Raw genomic sequence first — 22,849 nt, 5'->3', positions numbered from 1 at the left:
ATACAACAATAAAAAAAGTGGGAAAATGCTAAAACTTAGAATTAATGACAACAAAGAGGAGACAGCAGAAAAAGTTGGGGATGATAGTCAGTTTGCCCTTGGCAACTGGGAGGAGGTCATGTCCTTTGTCAAGGCAGGAGGGGAAGGTGCTCTGCATGTGGCCCTGGAGCATCCTGGTAGAGCTATCTAACAAGCTCCTGGTAATATGAACCTGGAACTCAAAAGAAAAATATAAGAAAAAGATTTGGGAGACACTGTGATTACAGTAATGGAGATCACCTAAACTATGAAGAGAGAAAGGAGAACAGACCCTTAGGAGCACTGACATTTTAGGGAACAGATGGAGAAAGTAAGAAGAGTCAGAGGAAAAGTATCAAAGAAGGTAAAAGAGAAAGGCATGATCAGCATTCACAGATGCTTTGAAAAGCTATCAGGAAGGGCTACAAAGAGTCTACCAGATTCAGCAATCAGATTAAGGGTAACTTTAAGACATTTCAGTGAAAAGAGGCAACAGTCAGAATACTGCAGTCACTGAAGAGTAAAATAGGAGGCAGAGTCCTTAAGATGCCTTTTAATTTGTTTGTTTGTTTGTTTTTAACTTGGGTTGTTAAAAGGATAGTGTAAGGGAAGATTAGGGACAAGAATAACATGTTTATTTTTGAGATAGAAAGACCTAACCTAACCATCTTTTCTGAACATTCCCCCCAACAAGTTGATTCCAAAGGCAAAACTATTTTTAGCACAAGAAGCAGCTGGCTGGTTCCAAGCCGCCCATGAATTTATCCTTCTTTCTTTTCTCTTCCCAAAATAGGATTTTTCTTATTTAAATGTATGAATTACAAATGCTTTCTCATAGTGGAGCTCTATTCAGTTGGTAATTTTCTTTTATCATTCTCTAAGAACCAAAATGACACCAACATTCAATACATTTATAAGCAGCCTTTAGTAAAAATTTAATCTTTCTTTCATGGTAAGAGAAATGGGGTGGGTTGAGAGTAGAATGAATTCCTGATGCTGTATTTTTAAGATAACTACTTAAACCAAAATACTAATTATTTTATTTGAATGGAAGATAAATATGTACATCAATTAAACCATCAGACACAGTGTAAAGACACAGTTGGGTTCTGAATATCAGACAACTGGGAAGAAAAGGGCAAGTATTAGAAACTATAAGGTTTTCCTAGATCTTGCTCTGCAGAAGGCAAATAATATCTTAAACTATGAAATCTTACACTTAAAATATTGGTATTGTTATCCTCTTTTCAGCATCTACTTGGTGAAAAGCACTCTGGAGAATATCAGTATGAGTCAGATAGTCTATCCTGAAAATAAGACTACTATGGGGTTATTCTCTCCCCTTTGAGTGGGGAGACACTGCACAGAGAAAGTTAAACAAGTTGGCTGAGCATAAAACAAAGAGACTCAACATTCCACTTGTGGGCTTCCTACCGGATTAAGTACAGACAATGTTAGGACAAGAGGGTAGCCCTTATATTGGAGGAGTCCGAACATTTCTAGAGTACTGAATGCAATTTTGCTTTTCTTAAGAAAGATACAATTAGGATGACCATATAATGTATTGTTCAGTTTTAGAATAAAACGCGGCTATTAATTATTCTGGGACAACAAGAATAAGGTGGAATAAGCCAACCAAGACATATGGTTACCTTTAATGTAAAAGGAATTAGGGGGATATACTCATCCTAATTCTTCAAATTTCACAGAAGTAAAAGAAAGAGCGAAACATTTCTAGTTTTTCTGAGGCCCTTCACTTTCTTCCCCAATGATAAAAGAATGTCTTATCTGACTTGTGAGTTTAACAGAACAAACTCAGTAAGCTTGCTTGGTTAGAGACTCTGGAGTCTCTTGTTTTAGATGCCACCTGCCTGCAGAGGTGCATTCTTATCTGTCCTCTGCCTGCCTCATGGGAGGAGACCTGCCATTGAACACAGAGGCCAGAGGCTGAGTGCTTAGCTCTGCCTCCTGAAAGGGTAAAATGTCAGTAACCCCACAAAGCTGCAGGGCTAAAGCCACACTCACTCAACTGGCATTCTGACCTCATCTGTCTATTGCCTGTGTCTTATTTCTTTCTTGACTCCCAACTACTAAGTGAAGATAGGCTTATTGTTTTTGCTATTCCCTAAACCTAACAGAATTAACATTTCCAAGGAAGGTGACCAAATTAATTCAGAAGACAGAGCAGTTTCTTTCCTGCCTTCCCTTCTCTTTCTTTCTAATGTCCTCTTTTCATTCCTGGCTTTCTTCCCTTCCTCTTTCCAGTCTTCCAAACATTTAAGTCTCTACTGAAGGGATACACAGTTGAATAAGACAAAATCATTGTTCTTTAAGACTGTGGTATGTAGCTGGGCTCGGGGGCACATGCCTGTAATCCCAGTGACTCAGAAGGTTGAGGCAAGGAGGATTGCAAGTTCAAGGTCAGCCTGGGAAACTTAGTGAGACCCTGTCTTAAAACAATAAACAAACAATCAATAACAACAAAGAAAAAAAAAAAAAAGGCTGGGGATGTAGTTCAGTGGTAAAGTACTCTTGGGTTGGGGATGTAGTTCAGTGGTAAAGAGTGGTAAACTACTCTTGGGTTCAATTCCCAGTACAAAGTAAAAAAAAAAAGCATGGTATTTGGTTATAATACAATGTAAGTGTTAGAGCAGAGATAAGTCATAGTGAGTATAGAGAAGAGAACAGATTATGAGATGGAAGAGAAAGAAGAGAATTCAAATTGGGTGTGGAGATGCATGCCTGTAAACCCCATCAGCCTCGGAGGCTAAGGTAGGAGAATCACAAATTCAAGGCCAGCTTTAGCAACTTAGTGAGGCCCTAAGTAATTTAGAAAGACCTTGTCTCAAAATAAAACATAAATAACAAATGAAACAAAAAGGATGTGCTAGGGATGCCACTCAGTGATTAAATGCCCCTGGGTTCAATCCTTGGTACAAAAAAAATATATATATATTTTAGATTTGAGCTTAGAAGAATAGTATGTAAAAGCCAGGTGAACACAGGGAACAAGTTTAGTTCCTGACAGAAGAAATGGTCATATAACAAAGGCAAAGATAGAACTATGTCACATTTATAACATGAAAATATTTTGAAAAGAAAATACAGAATATGGTTCAGTTATTAAAAATAATCTTTAATACTTTACACCAAGGAGTCTGGGTGACATTGGGGACAAAGGGAGAGGCAGTTTTATTTTAGAAAGACTAACTTAGTGAAATTAGGCAATGTCTTCAAGGTTTTTTGATCCTGTAGCCTTCTCAGTAAAAATTTCAACATGTACCCACAAGATATATATAAATTTATATATACATATGTATTTACTCTAATATGCAAACAATAAGTATATATAAAATCAGATATTTAAAAAGGAAACAACTAATTACCAGCACCTTGCCATTGCACAGTATCATACTCATTTGTCCCTCAGACACTATAAGTAGCACATGAAATAATTTGACATATGGAATGAGTAAGAATGCTATAACCAATCTGCACAGAAAATGGTAGTGAAGCTTAATATACATATATTGTAATATATTTCTATTTATATATATTTGTAATAATTACATTATAGAAAATAAGTTCTAACATTTTCTTCCTGTATATCAACAGATAGTTTGAGTACCACTATTTTCAAACCACTCGCATGAAGAATATATTTGATGGGCAGAATTAACTACAGGAAGAAAGACCAAGAACAATCTAAGTGTGCATGGTAATCAGAAGAATGGAGAAGATATAATACAAAGGAAAAAGTACAGATAAAAAGAAGGTAGATAATTAGATAGCTATGTGAAAAAGCAAATGTAGGCTGGGGATGGAATTCAGTGGTAGAGTTTGCCTAGCATGCTCAAGGCCTTGGATTTAATTCCACCCAAAAAATGTAAATGTAGCAAAATGTTAATTACAATATAACAATGTGGGTATATATATGTTCACCACAAATTCCTTTCAGTTTTTTCTATGTGTTGGGTATTCTGAATAATAACATATTGGCAAAACAGGAAAAAGAAAAAAGCAACAGGGCTTAAAAACTATATAGGGAATAAAGCAACAAGAGGGGAAGAAGCAAACATGATTGTAAGGATTTGGGTCCAGATGATTAGGAGAATGGTATATATGATAGAAAGAAAGGTGTGGTGCGAGGAGGATATCAAATTTAATATATTCACTTTGGGGCTGGGAGTGTAGCTCGGCAGTTGAGAGAGCATTTGCCTAGCATGTGCGAGGCCCTGGGTTGAACCCCTAACACTGTCTTAAAAACAACTTTGGACAATCAAAAACAAAGGTTCAAAAGCAAGAGGAAACACAAATATAATCTGGAAAAGAGGATAATACTAAAGATTTAGATAAGAGGTCTGGCCACAGTAAATTGTCAGTGAAAGCTATGAGAATAAGTATCTCCTACAAAAGAAAACAGGAAAAGGCAGAGAACTGAACTGAAACAATTAGAGGGCAGGAAAAGGAATCATTGCCCAACAAGACTAACACCATATTCACAATCTAAAATGTCAAACTCTGCAATATTATACATTCTGGTTTACCTTCACAATGGCTAATTTTACCATAAGGAAGAACTTACTGTTGAAAGCCCTGACAAGGGAGGGATAAAAATAATTTTTAAAATGATTTCTTGAGGTATGATTGACATATTATAAAATACATAGATATGAAGAACTTTAGATTACTAAAAAATCACTTCTTGTACACTTATTAAAAAATAGGTTTTTGCAATTGCATATTCCTGTATAACAGGAACTGTATACAAAAGGAGGCAATAATCCCTCATTCCAGGGACTTATTTCAGTTCACCATATATCCCTTCTCTTGTTTTCTGATTTCTATCACTGTAGAGTTTGGCTTGCTTCCAGGCTTAAACAATGGATAAGTGAAGGTATCTGGCTTCTTTTACTCAATGTAAAAGAAGCCTGCCTCAGTCTCCCAAGTTGCTAGGATTTTAACTTTTGAAGAACTAATCTGAACTTTATTTACATAGTTCAGTATTTTCAACAATTTTTCCTTTTTATTGATGAGCATTATTTCATTCCACAACTGTTTATCCATTCTCCTTTTGATGGATATTTGGTTTCGTTTGTTTGTTATTTCCACAATCCCAGAGTGCTGAGGACTCGAACCTGGGCCTCCAGCATGAGAGGCAGGCACTCTACGAGATGGGCTATATGGCCTGCACTTGATGGATATTTGGGATGTTTCCAGGTTTGAGCTATTATGACTAAGGCTGTTATGATCATTCTTTTTGGGGACATATGTTTTCATTTCTTTTGAGACAATACCTCATAGGAAACTTCCAAAAGTTCTCCAAACATTCACATAATTTCATATCCCCACCACCACTTAAGATTCTATTTGCTTTAAAATCTTACCAATCTTCAGTACTATCAGTGTATCTGATTTTAGTCGTTCTAGTGGGTGTGGATATAACCCACTATAGAGATGATTAATGATAAACACTTTCTCATGTTCTTACTGACTTTTATCTTCTTTTGGGAAGTATATAAGTACTTTGGTCATTTTATATTTAAAAAAACTTTATTGAAGTATAATTTACATACTACAAAATTCATCTGTTTTAAGTGCACAACTCAATTATTTTTAATAATTTACTGAGTATGCAATTATTGCTACGATCCAGTTTTAGAATTTCATCACTCCAATAACATCCTTTCCTGTTTTTTACAGTTAATCTCTATTTCAGTCTTCAGCCCTGGGCAACCATTAACCTATTGTCTGTTCACATAGATTTGCCCATTGCTGACATTTCATATAAATGGAGTTATACAATATTTGATCTTTTGTGTCTAGTGTCTTTCATGTAGCATAACATTTTTAAGGTTCATATGTGCACAGTATTTTGGCCCTTTTTATAGTTGAATATATTCTATTGTAGGGTTGTATCACATTTTATTTATTCATTCATTGGTTAGTGAACATTTGGGTGGTTTCCATTTTTTACATACTATAAGTAGTGCTGCTACAAACATATGCACACAAATCTTTGTGTGGACATATGTTTCCATTCCTCTTGAGTAGCTATCCAGGAGTGGAATTACCAGGTCATATGATAAATTTATATTTAACTTTTTATATTTAACTTTTTTGGGGTAGGGACTGGAGATGGAACCCAGGGGTTCTTTACCACCGAGCTACATCCTAGCCCTTTTTTATTTTTCATTTTGAGACAGAGTCTTGTTAAATTGTTGAGGCTGGCCTTGAACTTCTTATCCTCCTGCCTCAGTCTCTCAAGTTGCTAGGATTTTAACTTTTGAAGATCCAGGCCACAGTGTTTTCCAAAGCAGATGTACCATTTTACGTTTGTGTAGCAATGGATGAGGGATACTGTTTCTCTCCATCCTCCCAACATTAGTTACTATCTTTTAAAATTATTATTATAGTCATTCTAGTTGGTATCACATTATGGTCTTAATTTGAAAACTACCCTAATTACTAATGATTTTAAGTATTTTTTTCATTGATTATTTATATATCTTTTTTGGTGAAATGGCTATTTAAAAATTTTGTCTGTTTTTCACTTTGGTTTATAAAACAGTTCTTTATAGATTCTAAACATAACTTCTTTGTTAGATATATATTGTAAAATCTGTGACTTGGCCTATTCATTATCTTAATGGTATCTTGATGAAAAGAAATTTAAAATTTTTGTGAAGTACAAAATAAACAAGTTTTTTGACAGGCATGGTGGCACAGACCTGTAATCCTGACAACTCAGGAAACTGAGGCAGGAAGATCACCAGTTAGAGGCCAACCTCAGCAATTTAGCAAGACCCTGTCTCAAAGTAAAATATTAAAAAGAGCTGGTGGTGTAGCTCAGGGGAAGAACACGTTTGGGTTTAATCCCTGGTACCACAAAATAAATTTTTTTCTTCTATGTTTCATACTTTTTGTGACTTCCCTAAGAAGTCTTTACCAATCCAAAAGTCATGAAGATACTTTCTTTTCTTCTAAAAGTTTTATGGTTCTAGCTTTTATGCTAGGCTTTTGATCCTTCTAAAATTAGTTTCTGTGTATGGAAAGAGGGGTCACTGAGGCTCAGTTTTCTATGTGATATTAACTTATACCAGCACCATTTGCTAAAGACACTTTCCTTTTCTCATTGAATTGATTTGACAACTTGCTTGCAAATCAAGTAATCAGATATGTTTGCATCTATTTCTGGACTCTATTCTGTTAAATTGATCAATTTGTTTATCCTATGCCAGTAACACACTGTCTTACTGTAGCTTTATAGGAAGTCTTCCAACTTCGTCTTTTTTTTTTTTTAAAGGTTATCTGACTAACCAGAGTCTTTGTATTTTCAGATATTTATTTTATAATAGGCTTGTTAGTTTCTCCAAAATAACCCATTTGGATTCTTATTAGGACTGTACTGAATCTAGAAATCAATTTATGAGAATGGATACCACTAACAATATTATGTGATTCAATCCATAAGGCACAATATATCTCACTCATTATTATGGGTCCTTATTAATTTCTTTTAATGATGTTCTATAGTTTTCATTGTTAAGAACTTGCATCTTTTAATAGATATATTTCAAGATTTCTAATTTTTTGATGTCATTATAAATAAAGTCTGAACAATTTCATTTTCAATTGTATTTTTCCTAGAAAAATTTTCTATTATAATCATGCTGGACAAAACATGTGGTGATTGTTTGATTGCACCCTATTTTCAAGAAGACATAGCAAACAATTTGGATGGAATAAATTCTACTTATTTAAAAAAACTATAGAATTATATAGAACATATAATATATAAGACAGATAAGACTATATGATGATTTTTAGAGAAATAATTTTTCCATTAAATATAAAAAATTTTGTGTGTGGGGGGTGGTATATTACAGACTTTCATTAATTGCTGCTCTAATTTTAGCTAAGGAATAATTATAGATACTAGCAATTATTCCAGTATACAATAAGTTAAATATATATTTGAATGTTCAACAGATATGACAGAGTTATCTTATAGTTGGGAATGAATCTAATATACTGAATATTTATTGAGAATTTTTATAGTTGTCTTTAGGGCATATGTTAAAAAAAAGGGCAAATTTCTTTTTATTAATTTTTTAAATAAAAAGAATTACAATCCTCATAGAGGAGATAAATAAAATTTCTCATAAATTATATATATATGGCATAATTACCATACTAAGTTGATTATGATCTCCATCTCTATTTACATACACATAGTTTGTTTAGGGTTTTGAAAAACTCACTAAGCAAGAAGAGTAACAAAGGATTAAGAGAATAAGAATGGTATAAAAGGACTCTGAATATCTACCTCCATCTTCACAGTCTTCAGGGGCTTTGGCTTTTTTACAGAGACGAGGATCCAACCAGGTGGTCGTCTTGGTATTGTGGCTGTAGAATAAGATCTCAATTAGAAATAGCAAAATAAAGAAGAAGAAAGTAATTCCAAAGCAAAGATTAAAAGTGACTAAAAAGCATATGATATTGGAACATTTATCTCCTACGGCCTCCATTTGTATTCCTCAAATTCAATTATCTTATTGTTCTCAGTCTGTTACTTCAAAACTGCCATAAAGAAAAGGTAATGCTAGAGGTACTAATTTGAGAATGAAGACTTTAAAGAAGGGATCAAATGCCAAATACAGAATAACACGCTTTTTTAAGCAATCAAAAACATTTCAAAGGGTGGGCGCAGAGCCACATACTGTGCATTATCTAACCAGCAAAGCTTCATTAAAAACCTTGTTTGCTTGCTGGCTGAATTTCTTCCTTTCTTCCTTCAGAAAAATATGATGTTTCTTGAGTATCTATGATATAAAAATATACTCTGCTGGGGGCTAGGAATATAGAGATTTTTATCAGACATAATTTCTGCCCTCACAGGAACTCCTTAAAATAAATAGGGTAAAAATTTTTAAAAATTTTTAAAGTGACTGTTTCTGCAACATGCAAGAAAAACAATGGGTATGTCCGTCCTACCAAAAAAGAAAGAAAGAAAAAGAAAAAGATCCTGCCCCTACTCCTTTCTATGCAGCAGGTCAAAGATAGTTTAAGAGAACAGTATCTCTTTAATTCTATTATAAGCCAGTCAGCCAGCTTCAGGTCAGGTCACCATGCAGTAAATAGTAATGCTAAAATGAAACTATCACACTGTTAGTAGACACAGTTCGAGTCTCTGAAATACAAAGATATTAAAGAAGAAAAATTTGCAGAAGAATATATAGGATGGCAACAAAATGTAAATTAAAGTAATTATTAAAGAACTGTTAGAATAATAATTACTGTGAATAAGTTATCTTTCCTTGGTGTCTTTAACATGAGATAAACTCAATACTCTCTATCTTGTCCACTCTTAGGAAATGAAGTTAGTGGTTTCAGGGCATTAACCATATCTTCTATGTCTTTTCTCTGTATTTCTACTTACAAAGATATATGACCAATTTTTTTGTGGTATGCTGGAAAACAGGTAATCTATGTAGGAAAAATAGTGTTTCTAGAAACTCTGCGCTATCCACTCTTTCAGAGAGATAATCTCCCCAAATGAAAACCAATTAAATCAGTTTTAACAAAATGAAAGGGATCAGGACTCAACAGAGGCCTAGTTGTACACAGATGGTTAGAAACAAAACAAAACAAAACAAAACAACAAAAATAATAGATGTATCCTGCTAATCCAAACTCAAAACTGCTATTTGAGAAAAGCTTAACTTTGATTCCAATGATCCAATATTTTATTGATAAATCAGTAGATATAGGCAATCTTCTAGAATTTTGCCTAATATTTCCCAAGGTTAAAAAAATGGACTATTTTTTAGGCTGCTCCTAAATTGTAATAACTAAAGACTATGGACCTATGTTAATATTACTTTCTTACAGGTGCATACTTTAACAGCAGAGGTTAACACAAATCTACCATACTAGTTTAACACAGATCAAACATATTAGCTATAGCTAACAAAATCTCTTTACCTAGAGTGAATTTTCAAGTATTCTGAATAATAACCCTTTATCTAATATATGACTTGCAGATATTTCTTCCTCCTCTACAGGTTGCCTTTTAGCTCTGTTGCCAGTATTCTTTGCTGTGTAGCAGTGTCAAGTCTCATGTGGTCCCACTTGTCTATTCTGCTTTATTGCCTATTTTTGGTGTTATATTCAGAAGTTCCTGCCAAATCCAATGTCATGAAGCTTTGCCCTATGTTTTCCTCTAGAAATTTTATAGTTTGGGCCTTACATTTATGTTTTTAACACATTTAAATAATATTTAACTATAAAGAGATTTCTTTTCCCCTGCCCCCCATAACATATTAACATCTCTACTTGTGAGGTGAGGTATTGTCAGACCCAATGTCTCATAATCTGTTTCTAAAGATACTTTAGCCCCTTCTAGTGACTTCACACCTGACTTTGGGAGTTTATTTCTGAAGTCAGCATACAAGTCAAAAGTCTAAATTGCCCTTAAGGAATCCCTTACATTTCTGCCGGGTGTGGTGGCACATACCTGCAATCCCAGCTCTGAAGACTGAGGCAAGAGGATTGTAAGTTCAAAGCCAGCCTCAGCAACTTAGTGAGGCCCTAAGCAACTTGGAGAGACCATCTCAAAATAAAAAATAAAATAAGGGCTGGGAATGTGAGTCAGTGGTTAAGTATCCCTGGGTTTACTTCCCAATACAAAAAGAAAAAAAAAGAATCCCTTAAATTCTATGAAGAGAAGTATACCTGGTTGTGTCTGTTTTGTATAATATTTACATAAATGTATTCACTTCTGCATATGGTTTAGAGAACAACATACACTCAAGATCTATGTTTTTTTGAACACTAGAATGCTACTTAGTACAGCAAGATGCTCACTCTTTGGGAAGGATCTAGAATTAGAACTATTTGAGGAAACAGATTCAAGTTCATCAACTTAATTAACTTCTAATTATATATTCTTTGAGTGCTGTACTCAGTCCTCACTACTTTAACTGATAATTATAAATATTCTGTAACTTCACTACATTAACCTTCTACCCCTGAACAAATGGCTTTAAAGATGAGAATTACAGCAGCATAAAAATTTTAAAAAAACCTTCATAATGAGATTTTCAATAAATGATTTGCATAATATTATTCTTTGGTGCAAACAACATTCAGTTTTAGGTTGATCTAATTATATGGTATTCAGTATCTTTATGAATATTTCATTAATGGTCCTTTCCATAAAAAGTTTTATGCTTTGCATTTACAGTGTACCAGTTACTTTCAGGATCAGTGAAATTTTCTTTCTACATTATTTCTACCCTATATTGTCTGAATACAAATCTAAATTCTAAGACTGACAATACTTAGCTCAGATAATAATATGTATTCTGCCATGATGATAATCTTGAAATGCTCATTAAGTTGGATGATCTACTTAAAAGTTTAAAAAAAAAAAGCAAAGCATAACACCCTTTGTTCTTTACATTTCTCATTAGTAGTGACAATCCTATTTTCAATCCTCCTACTTCTATAAAATCAGAGGTCAAATATACTCTTCCTTTATTCAAGTCAAATAAAAAATGGGATCCAGGGAAATACCTAGATTAAAAATCAACTCTTACTTTTATGAAAAATATTTTTAAAAAGAGAAAAAGAAATGACAGCCTTGTGAAATAGGCACACAACCAAAATGAGATTAACAACCATTCCAGACAATCCTCACAGTGATAGGGCAGATTAGAAGAGATACAGACATTTGCTTACTCAATGAAGTAGATCATCCCCGTGTCAGTGTAGGCCATCTCCCAGTTTTTGGGCAGTGGTTCCAGATTCTCATCTCTCATCATATAATTTCTAAAGTCCATGGAGCTATTTGTTTGGTTATAACTTGGAACAGTCTTCATCCAGTCGGATGACTCAGAATGTCTCTCTCTGTTTTCTGCCATTGTTCAAAACAGAACAGCATGAAAAGTAGGCAAAGTTATACTCTTCTTCAAGTATTCCTCTTCATTTCTAACAAAATGCCAAACATTACACACACACACACACATATGTATATATACATATGTATATATACATATGTACATACACATATTTGTGTAATTATACATTTCAAATTTGCTTATCATATCCATATTCTGCTATAAATTGTGAAATAATAAATAAGCATATCTAATTTTTTTCATTTACTAATTCACATTAACCCCTAGAGTATATTTGATGCTAGTCTGGGAGAGTATCAACAAAACAACTGTGGAATCAATTCAGTACAAATCCTAACAGGAGCATCAGCAATATTTATACATACATGCATATATCAAGCTCTATTTTAAGTGATTAACTCATAATCCTTGCAGCAACCCAGTATCTTTTATTACTAAACTCATTTTATAGATTGAGAAAAGTAAAACACAGAGAGGTTAAGCTAACTTATTCAAGGTTGCACAGTCATTAAATAGCAAAGCTAGGATTTGAATCTAAGTGGTCTATGCTCTTAACTGCTACACTAAGCTGCTCATACACTTTTAATATTTTAATACTTTAAATAAAATTTGTTTTTAAAAATTATACTCAAGGGCTGGGGATGTAGCTCAGAGGTAGGGCACTTGCCTACCATATGCGAAGCTATATTTTTTTAATCCCCAGTACTGTAAAACTAACTAAGTAACTAATAAAATTACATTCAGTAGACTTTCTGTTGTTAAATATAATTTTCTGGTAATATTAAAGTCCTTTTAGAGTCCCAAAGTCTATAATATAAGCAAGTACATTAAAATTTGGTTATTGTCTAAGAAGTCAATAATTCATTGTTTCTAGAATTTAAATGATGCTACATAATAATATCATTGTAACAACTTCAAACTGCAGGCAATGCCTAAGAATCAGAGAATCTGAGAAAAGGCCTTAGATATCGTTCCCTATAGTATTTCAACTCCAACATCCTTTATTCAATAACAAATCATACAATTCATTAATCTTTCTACTTATCTTTCACTTTCTCCACTCTCTACCCACTTCCCTATTGCTCTCCTTATCCAACTTAAATTCCATGATCACTCACTATAATCACTCGCAGGTACCCCTGATTTCTTTGCCTCAACCTGACTTCATCACACCTGCCTGGCTAAATTATAACTCTGCCTAAATCCTATTTTCCACCTACTCAATGCCAGCATGTACAGCTGAACACAGGCAATGCTAAGTAGTTCACTTTAAATTCATGATCACTAACCTTGGTGGATATTTAATGATTCATGATAATCACAGTACATTTCTTTAATTAATTCACTCGGACACACTCCTAGTTAACTATTTCATACCTTCTTTTCCTTAAATCATCTATAGTAGTCCCCCCTTTTCTGAGGGGGATGCATCCCAAGACCCCCAGTGAATGCCTGAAACTATGGATAGGACTGAACCCTATATATACAGTACTTTGTTTTTTCCCCATATATACATACTTATGATAGTTTATAAGTTTGTACAGTAAGAGACTGGCAGCAATAACTAATAATAAAAGTAGAACAATTATAACAATGTACTGTAATAAAACTTTTATAAATGTAGTCTCTCTCAAAATATCTTATTATATAGTAATATTTTCTTACTGCAGTGGTTGTAGGTAACTGAAACCATGGAAGTGAAACCGCAGATAAGGGAGGACTATTGTACGGCTTTTCCCTTATCCTTAATCTCATTTGGTGACCCTGTTTCCTATTTCACCAAGAAAACAGAAGCAAGCAGAACAGAACTCTGCAAATTCCCACCATTCCATCTATACGGCAACCATGCCTATTTACTCCACTATCTGTTACTTCCTAAGAATTGCCCATGTCCCTAGCTAAAGCTAATCCCCAATTATAAATACACCCTATCCCCTCTTGCCTACAGCAATTGTCTCATTCTCTTTCCTGTACCACCTATCTTCCTTATTTATTAGATCATATCCATACATATAAAAACATGTTATTTCTAAATTCCTTAAAAACAAAATAATTCTCCTTCCCATCTGGCAACCAACCAATTTCTTTTACACCAAACCACCTTGAGAGAGTTTATACTTGCTATTCCCACTACCACTCTTTCAGTTCTCTCAGACCTTCTTGTCAATGCTTTTAAACTCCCATTAAAAAAAAAAACAACAACAAAAAAAACTGTTCTTAGATGGAATTTGGGAAGCAGGTGGTGGGACCCCAGGCTGTGGAGGTAATACATTTTCACTATAGGGCTCTGTGTATTCTTAGGGGTAGGGATTCTTCTTTTTATACTTGATGTCAGTGTTTAATACCAAAACTTTGTGTGGGTAACTTGATTTTTAAACCAATATTATAGTACTTTTTAAAAAATTAGCATTTTGAAAGAAAAAAGAAACCTGTTATCAAGTTCTCCAATATTCTCCACATTGCTAAAGCTAATGACCAGTTCTCAGTTCACATTTTATTTGTGCTATCAGCAACATCTGACATTGTGGATCACTTTCTTCCTTGTATTATTCATAACCCCCTAACTGGTATCCCTGTTTATATCCTGCCCTCCTATGTCTATTCTCAATACACTATACAGAATGAGCCTGTTAAATCTGTTGTATACTGCTTTACTCAAAATCTTATCAGTTTCTCAGTTCAAAGTTACAGCCAAAATTCTTCCAAATATCCACAAGACCTTACATAACACGCATTCCTCCCCACCCCTCATTATCTGACTGAGCATACTGGTCTCTAGTCTACTCTTCTGCCTTCCATCCCTCTGCTCCAACCACCCACAGTGCATCATCTACATGGCACTGAACCACACTGGTTTCCTTGCTGTTGTTTGAATACTGCAGGTATGCTCCCACCTTATGGCATTTGTACTTAGAGTTCTCTCTGTTTGGAAAGCTCTTTCCTCATATATTTAGAGTTTATTCATTTCTTTCAAAAAGAATCTATCTAAAACTGCAGACTCTTTTCCCCTCCCTCCCTCCCTCCCTCCCTCCCTTTCTTTCTTTCTTTTTTGTATCAGGAATTGAACCCCCAGGGTACTTTACCAGTATGCCATATCCCCAGCCCTTTTTTATTTTTGAGAAAGGGTATTGGTTTTAGTCAGCTTTTTCACTGTTGTGACTGAAAGACCTGACTGGAACAATCATAGAAGAGGAAAAGTATATTTGGGGGCTCACAGTTTCAGAGGTCTCAATCCATAGACAGTTGATTCCATTTCTCAGAGGTCAAGGTGAGGTTGAACATCATGGCAGAAGAGTGTGGCAGAGGGAAGCGGCTCACATGATCAGAAATCAAAGAGAGAGAGAGAGACTCCACTCTCCAGACACAAAATATAGACCCCATAGCCACACCCCCAATGAACCACTTCCTCCAGCCACATCCTACCTGCCTCCAGTCACCACTCAGTTAATTGCATCAGGGATCAGTTCACTGATTAGGTTAAGGCTATAGTCCAATCATTTCTCCTCCAAACCTTCTTGCGTTGTCTCATACGTGAACTTTTGGGGGATACTTCACATCTAAATCATAAAATTATCGCTAAATTGTTTAGGGTTTCCTAAATTGCTAAGGTTGGCCTCAAACGCAAGCTCCTTCTGCCTCAGCTTCTGGAGTTGCTGGGATTAAGACATGTGCCACTTTGCCTGGTTTGACTCCACTATTTCTTATCTACCTCATTCTCTGCTTTACTTTTCTCTTTTGCACTAACACACTACATGTTATTCATTTATGCAGACCATCATCAGGTAAAGTCCATCAGGACAGGAGTTTCTGTTTTGCTCACTGATTTAGTACAAATGGCTAGCTAGCACTCAGTTTAGCAGGCACTTAATTTAGTAAATAAAAAATAAACAAAATGCATGATTTATTTTCTATGCAGAAAAAATAATAAAAATTAAAATGTTAAATAAAAGATCCATTGACAACTAAAAAAATGTTTAAAGAAAAATTAAAAAGCACTTAAGTAGAAATCAAGCAGGAGTTACATTCTTGGGAAAGTATGTTGGAGAAAAGCAACAGCAACTACATGATCTATAATACTTCTCTTGAAATAGTTCCAAGGGACTGAGTAAAGGAGTTTGTATAATAGTCGATGTTGTTTATATTATAGCCATTTTGGAAAAAAATTTTAGCATTACTGTATAACATAGGTGATCCTATGTAGCAATCTTTGGGGTTAAATCTTTAACAAGATATAAAATGTGTTTTGATGTATACAAATAAAGCACTACTTACCCTTTCCCTACTTCTACTCTTCAACGCTTTTCTGGTTTTTCATTTAAATATTCAGAACATTTTCTCTTACAAAGAATTATAAAATCCAATGTAAATATCCTATGGTATCTAAACACAAGAGAGAGTGTACAAACTGCCTCCCACACACTCTTGGATATGCTCCCTTTAAAAATTAATATCAGAGTATGAAACAGCTGGTTTAACAACTGTCTGACATGACTAGCATAAACCATGGAGATTACAGGCAGGTTTATCTCTAAGGGGATCATAGTGATCACTAGGAGGCTCCGCATCCAGATGTATAAATTTTTTTTTCTTTTTCTTTCCTCCTAAGTCAAGAATATATAAATTCTATACTGGGATAGATTCATGGTCTCTAATCCTAGTGTTCAGCATTTTAAAATATGAACAGATTTAATTTTGTGGGACTGTAAATCTGACATCAACATTAAAAAGTTATCATAATGATATGATAATTTCCCTTAGTAAAGAATTAGCTATAAATTTCCTTAAACCTTTCCAACCCCATTTTCAGTCTTTACACCCAAATACATCAAGTAATTCACTCAACATTAAACATACTATGTGGTATAACTATGTGAGAAGTTAGAATGATAAAACAGAACCCTTAATCTGGAGAGGGAAATAAACAATGAATATATTAAAACAATAAATATAATATAAATGCCAAATTTTAATAACCAATAAAGGAAAAGATCAAGGTGCTTTGGGAAAATGATATGGAGATGGGGACATGATATTCAAATTTGGGGACATGAACCATTTTTTTTTTTTTTTTTTTAGTTCTTACTATGTGTCAGGCACTGTTTTTGGTGCAAGTGATACAATAATGAACAAAACAAGTAAAAACTGCGACCCTATGAAACTTACATTCTAATGTTTTGAATGGAATTATTACAATAAATAGCACTGCTACAAAAAGCTTGGTTGTTATTTTATGGTTTCCTAGTTATACTCTCAGTTATAAACTTAAGAATTACATAGGAAATCACTAAATTATTTAGGGGTACTGAATAGGAGATTTCACCCCTAAATTTGTTGGTTTTGCATTTAATGAAAAATAAGAGAGTCACACAAAACAAAAAAAAAAAGGGAATGTCTTTGAGTGAATTCAGAATATAAATAAAAAATGTTAAGAAAACTTTTGGATAATTTTTACTGGCATATTTCTAAACTCCATGTACTTTTGTTTGAGCCTTTATTATAAAACATCTATATTTTGCTTTTATCCTATAAAATAGGATGTAGGCCAACAAAATTTCCATATTCATCAGAAATGAATCTCAAATATTTTAAGAAATGGAATAATGGCATATTATTTTATTACTGATAGGTTTTCATTGGTTTATCACAATTGGGCAACCCATTTTAGCTTATAGATGTTTACAGAAATACACATTACATACAGCCTTCTCAAAACATTAGAAGCTCTCCATGCTTCAGCAAAAATTTTACTACTTGCAATTCAATGTCAGTACAGCCAACCCATAACATCCATTAGAAGTTGTTCATCTATTTACTGACCTGCACTTCCACTGCCATTAATAGCATCCTTATCCTCATCTTCTTCCTCTTCAGGAAGAGAACTGTCCATTCTTTCCATCTTGCTGACAGATGTAGTTCGTTTTCTTTGGGATTCTGTGTCAAACTCATTATCAAAGAGGACCTGATCAACTGGATCTGGCTGGAAAGGGCTGGGTTCTGCTGGAGGCTTGGGAGTTCCATAGAAGTTTCCTGAAGTAGACAAAACAACAGCAGCTGAAATCTTGATGCTGAATTGAGTCAGAACAACATGGCCTACTGTATATCTCTACTGTTTCTTACACAGAAGTTTTTGAATACCTACTATTGTCCAAAAGATTGACCAAAGCACTCCTTGTGAGAGAAGTAGGTAGAAATAACAGAAAAAAACTAATTCCTCAAGAGACCTTCATCATATATCATCTAACATTTTAATACTACTAAGTCTAGGAAGTTGATCTTCCTTCCTTCCTTCCTTCCTCCCTCCCTCTCTTCCTTCCCTCTGTCCCTTCCTTCCTTCCTCCCTCACTCCCTCCCTTCCTTCCTTCTTTCCTTTCTTGATTATTGTTCCTATAGGGCTTGCTTTACATGGGCTTTGAATTAGGACCTAACTTGTAAATTTAAAAGCATCAAAGTTCTCATGAAAGACTGATACAAAAGGTGGAAGTAAAGGACAATAAAACTAACTCAAATAATTTTGTTCTAATATACATAATGTACTATTTTAGTAAGATGAAGTAAGATGAAGAAATAAGTAGGCAAAGGATAAAGCTAAGAACTAAACAGTTTGCATAGAAATATGGATTGTTAATATAATATTTACTTAAAAATTTTAAACTTAAAATACTGAAGAGTCTTTCTTTGCATTCTAATTATATTATTTTATCTGACAATCTACTGAACAAATAGAGACATTATTAGTGTAATTCAATATTGGCTTATTCTCATAAAAGAAGAAATTAATTTTCTCTTGAGGATCAGTGATTTTTGCAGTAAAAATAAACATTCCAAAATAGAAGGAAAACAATTGAATATATTCTCAATTTGTCATGTGGTTTCCTTCTACTAAGCAGCCCAACACAATGGGAATGCACAGCCACATTAACAGTGTGTAGTTCCTACTAGCTGTGACCTGATATCAATTGTTATGCTAATTTTATAGAAAATAAATATGGTTAAAAAGTAAAATACTTATGGTATTTTGTTTTAAAAATCCACAACTTTCAATCAAATTCTTTGGTGCTAGGGAGGTAATTCAGGTGCTCATTCATATAAGGTAAATTTATGAGGTAGAGGAATAGAAGAAAAAAAAATCATAGGTTACTCCCTTTGGCACTGAGACAAATTAACAAATAACACAGTTTACCTTAGGTTGGGCATGTTTGAGGGAGAAGGCATTAAAATTAATTCTTTGGAAGCTTAACTTTGAGTGGTGTCCTTAAATACTCAAGACAAAACAGTAAACTCAAACTAAAAATCTTTTCAACTATATCTGCTTCTCCCCACTCACCTACTCACTTGCTTCCAAATTCATATTTGAAATGGATTGCTCATTTCGCACAGATGGATGCAAAAAAACTGTACTAAAACAGACTAGACTTTGCAAACGTTCTGGCCTCTAAGTACAGACCAATGGAAAAGTCACTTCAGGGCTGGGATGCAGCCCCAAAATCCCCAAATCCCCAAATCAAACCAACCAAACAAACAAAAAACAAAAACAAAAAAGAAAGGAAAAAACCAACAACATGGGACTGGGTTGTAGCTCAGTGGTAGAGTGCTTGCCTTATATCTGTGAGGCACAGGGTTTGATCCTCAGCACTACATAAAAATGAATAAAAAATGAAGGTATTGTGTCCATCTACAACTAAAAAAAAAAAAAAAATTAAAACAAAAAAAACACTGCCAACAACAAAAACACATATACTGGTTTATACTTCTCTGGGCAAAGAGTACAGAAATAATCCAAATAGAGTGGTGGCCACGGGATAAGATATTCTAGGATCTCAATTTTTCCTTTATTATGGCCAATGATCATATAATGAAGGACTGAGATACATCCCGTGACAAAAATAAAAAATCCACCTTTTCTAAGGATGATGGTAGTCATCCATAGTCACTAAAAACCCATTCTACTGTGAGTTCTTAATAATTATTATCTAACTCTAGAAAGTTTAACTTTTTCCTAAGGGGAAAATTAGAAAAATACAAGATATTAGAACTGTTCTCTATAATCACTGCAAAGATTTCAGAACTTCAAAATAAATTTTGGCAGCTTCCTTGTTTAAGAAGGTAATCATTGCACACACCTATAATCCCAGCAGCTTGGGAGGCTGAAGCAGGAAGAATGCAAGTTCAAAGCCAGCCTCAGCAACTTAGCAAGGTCCTAAGCAACTTAGTGAGACCCTGTCTCAAAAAAAAAAAAAAAAAAGGCTAGGGGATGTGGCTCAGTAGTTAAGCACCCCTGGGTTCAATCCGCAGCACAAAAAAAAAGGTAATCATTGGGTGTAGATTTCAAAAGAAAACTAGCATTGTTTATAAAGTAGAGGTGTTTTTCTTGACCTGTTGATAAATATTAAGATTTTAGATGGCAAGGTATAAAATTCCAATGTTTGTGAATCTGACTATAATTACTAACAGGAAAAAAATATTTTTTTAATCTTTTGGAACTTTTCTTCTTCTTCCAAAGGACTTCACACTTTTATAATAGAAGTCCCAACAATTAAATAATTCAAATATACATAAAATTACAGATAACAATATTAGAATCATATGGGAAATATATATTTTATTTATGTTTACTTAAGTAAATATTTGTGTATTTATACTTATTTACATATTATCCAGATAGTAACCACTGCCAGATTTCTTTGAAATCTTCCTTTTTTCTTTCTGAGGATATATATATACATAGTCACATATACAACTGAAGCCCTGATTTTCTGGCCAATCCTTCTCACTGCCTCCTTGACTTGTCCTGAAGTTGATATGTGTCATTCTTCCTGAATACTGTATACATCTGGGGTATATATACATGCATCCATAACAAATATTATTGTTTTCAGTAGAAGTCTGAATGTTTTCATAATGTTCCATTATTTTCATAAAGAATATATTGTACATATACTTTTGCAACTTTCTTTTTACACAATTATATTTGAAGGACATACCCATGTTGATACATATAAACATATTTCATTCAACTTATGTATACTAGTCCATCTTTATGAACAAAAAACGCATTTTATTCATTCCCCATCTACAGGAGAGTTGTTCTATTTCTCTTCTGTTGCTGTTTCAAACAGTGCTGTAATGGATATTCTGGCTCCTGTCTACATATGCACATGGCAAACAGTTTCTCTAGGGTACACATGTAGAGAGTGAACTGCGAGGTCAGTTACTGAATTTACCAGTTATTGCCAAAATGTTCTCCAAAGCGACTGTAACATTTTATACTCCTGCCAACAGGATATGGAACATTCCCTTTCTTGCAATTATTAGACTTAAAAATTTTTGCCAATCTGATGGGTGTGAAATGAGGTATGATTGTTAAGCCATGCACGGTAGTGCACACCTGTAATCCCAGTGACTCAGGAGGCTGAGGCAGGAGGATGGCAAGTTCAAGGCCAGCCTAAGCAACTTAGGGAGACTCTGCCCCAATATAAAAAAAGCAAAACAAGGGCCTGGGGAATGTAGTTCAGTGGACAAACTCCTGAGGTCAATCCCTAGTACTCCAAAAATAATAAAATGTATGATGCTTTAATTTACATTTTCTTTGAAATGAGTACACAATACATAGTAATTGAAAATATGCGATATGCTACTTTATCATATATCAAGTTCTTATGCTTCATGGATGAAAATATAAGAGAATATCTTTGTAATTTAAGGGCAGAAGACTTTGTAAACAAAATTTCAAAAGCAAATTATAAAAAACAGTGATAAACTTATTTGAATTTTAAAAAATTCTGTTTAATGAAGAAATACAAGACAAAGTTAGGTGACAGAATGGGAGAAAATATCTACATCTAGTAAGAGAGTAATATCTAAATATCTAAGGAAATCCATAAATCAGAATGTAACTGAGATTCCAACTTGGAAAAAAATGAACAAAGAAAATGAGAGAATAATTTGCACAAGACCAAAAGAGTAATAAGCATGTGAAAATATGTCAAACTTTCTTGACTACCAGAGAAACTAAAATTAGAATGAGCTACCACTTCTACAACCATTAAATTGGCAAAATTATGTAACTATATAATGCCAAGTGCTGGGAGATGGTGCCATTACTATAGCTGCTATAGGAACTCTTGTGTACTTGTAGGGAGAATAGGACTAGAAAGCAACCAAAACTATTACATCAGATGAAGCTATATACACTCTACAAGTAATAATTCTGCTCTTGGATATATATTTCACAGACATTCTCACACATTAGTAAAAAGATGTATGTGAGAATGTTCATCTTTACTTGTAGTAACAGGGAGTTTGAGGGAAGGCCATCACTAGGAGAATGATTAAGTTAAACACAATGGATTACATGCAAATACAGTGTAACAGGATGGGTGAATCTAAAAACAAAGTAATAAATGAAATGAAGAAAATCTGAATGATATGTAAAACACAGTTCAGACCTAAACAATAAATATGCACACAAGACACGATATACATTGTGAGAGAACACATATAAAAGCATACATATTCACACATCAAAATGATTAATTATAAGAGGGAGACTCTCTGTGTAAAAGTCAAAACAAACAAGCAACTGTCTTTCTTCTAAGCCTTCACTGGGAATCCTCTCTGAGGAAGATATTCCTATTAATTTCTTTAAATCCCTTGTTTTTGTTTCCTTCAGAACATCTTAATTTATAGTTGCTTTTGACTGTTTTCCCCACTAAGAGATAGGATTAAGGCAGTAGCATTTCAATCTTATTCATCCCAATACTACTAGGCTCTCTTACAGTGTTTGGTATATAGTAGGTACTTAACAAGTGATTGCTGAATGAATGAAACAGGTCAAAATGAATGAATGAATGAATGAATGAACGAATGAACAAATGAATGAGGCATGGAAGCTAAGCCTGAAAGGGATA

General features: G+C 34.0%; 1 protein-coding gene across 3 annotated transcripts in view; it reads right to left on the bottom strand.

The window, feature by feature from the left end:
- Positions 1–22,849, bottom strand: part of MAGI3 (membrane associated guanylate kinase, WW and PDZ domain containing 3) — a 272,231-nt gene that overhangs the window by 60,151 nt on the left and 189,231 nt on the right. For all 3 annotated transcript variants that reach the window (XM_079135146.1, XM_079135148.1, XM_079135147.1), the window contains 3 exons: positions 17,760–17,969; positions 11,764–11,938; positions 8,348–8,427 (listed from right to left, as the gene is read on the bottom strand). In XM_079135146.1, coding sequence (XP_078991272.1) covers positions 8,348–8,427; positions 11,764–11,938; positions 17,760–17,969 — 465 coding nt within the window. The remainder of the gene's footprint in view (positions 1–8,347; positions 8,428–11,763; positions 11,939–17,759; positions 17,970–22,849) is intronic.

This window comes from Sciurus vulgaris (genome assembly GCF_902686455.1).
Source record: "Sciurus vulgaris genome assembly, chromosome: 1".
Lineage (NCBI taxonomy): Eukaryota > Metazoa > Chordata > Mammalia > Rodentia > Sciuridae > Sciurus > Sciurus vulgaris.
This window is presented reverse-complemented; position numbering and strand designations above follow the sequence as displayed.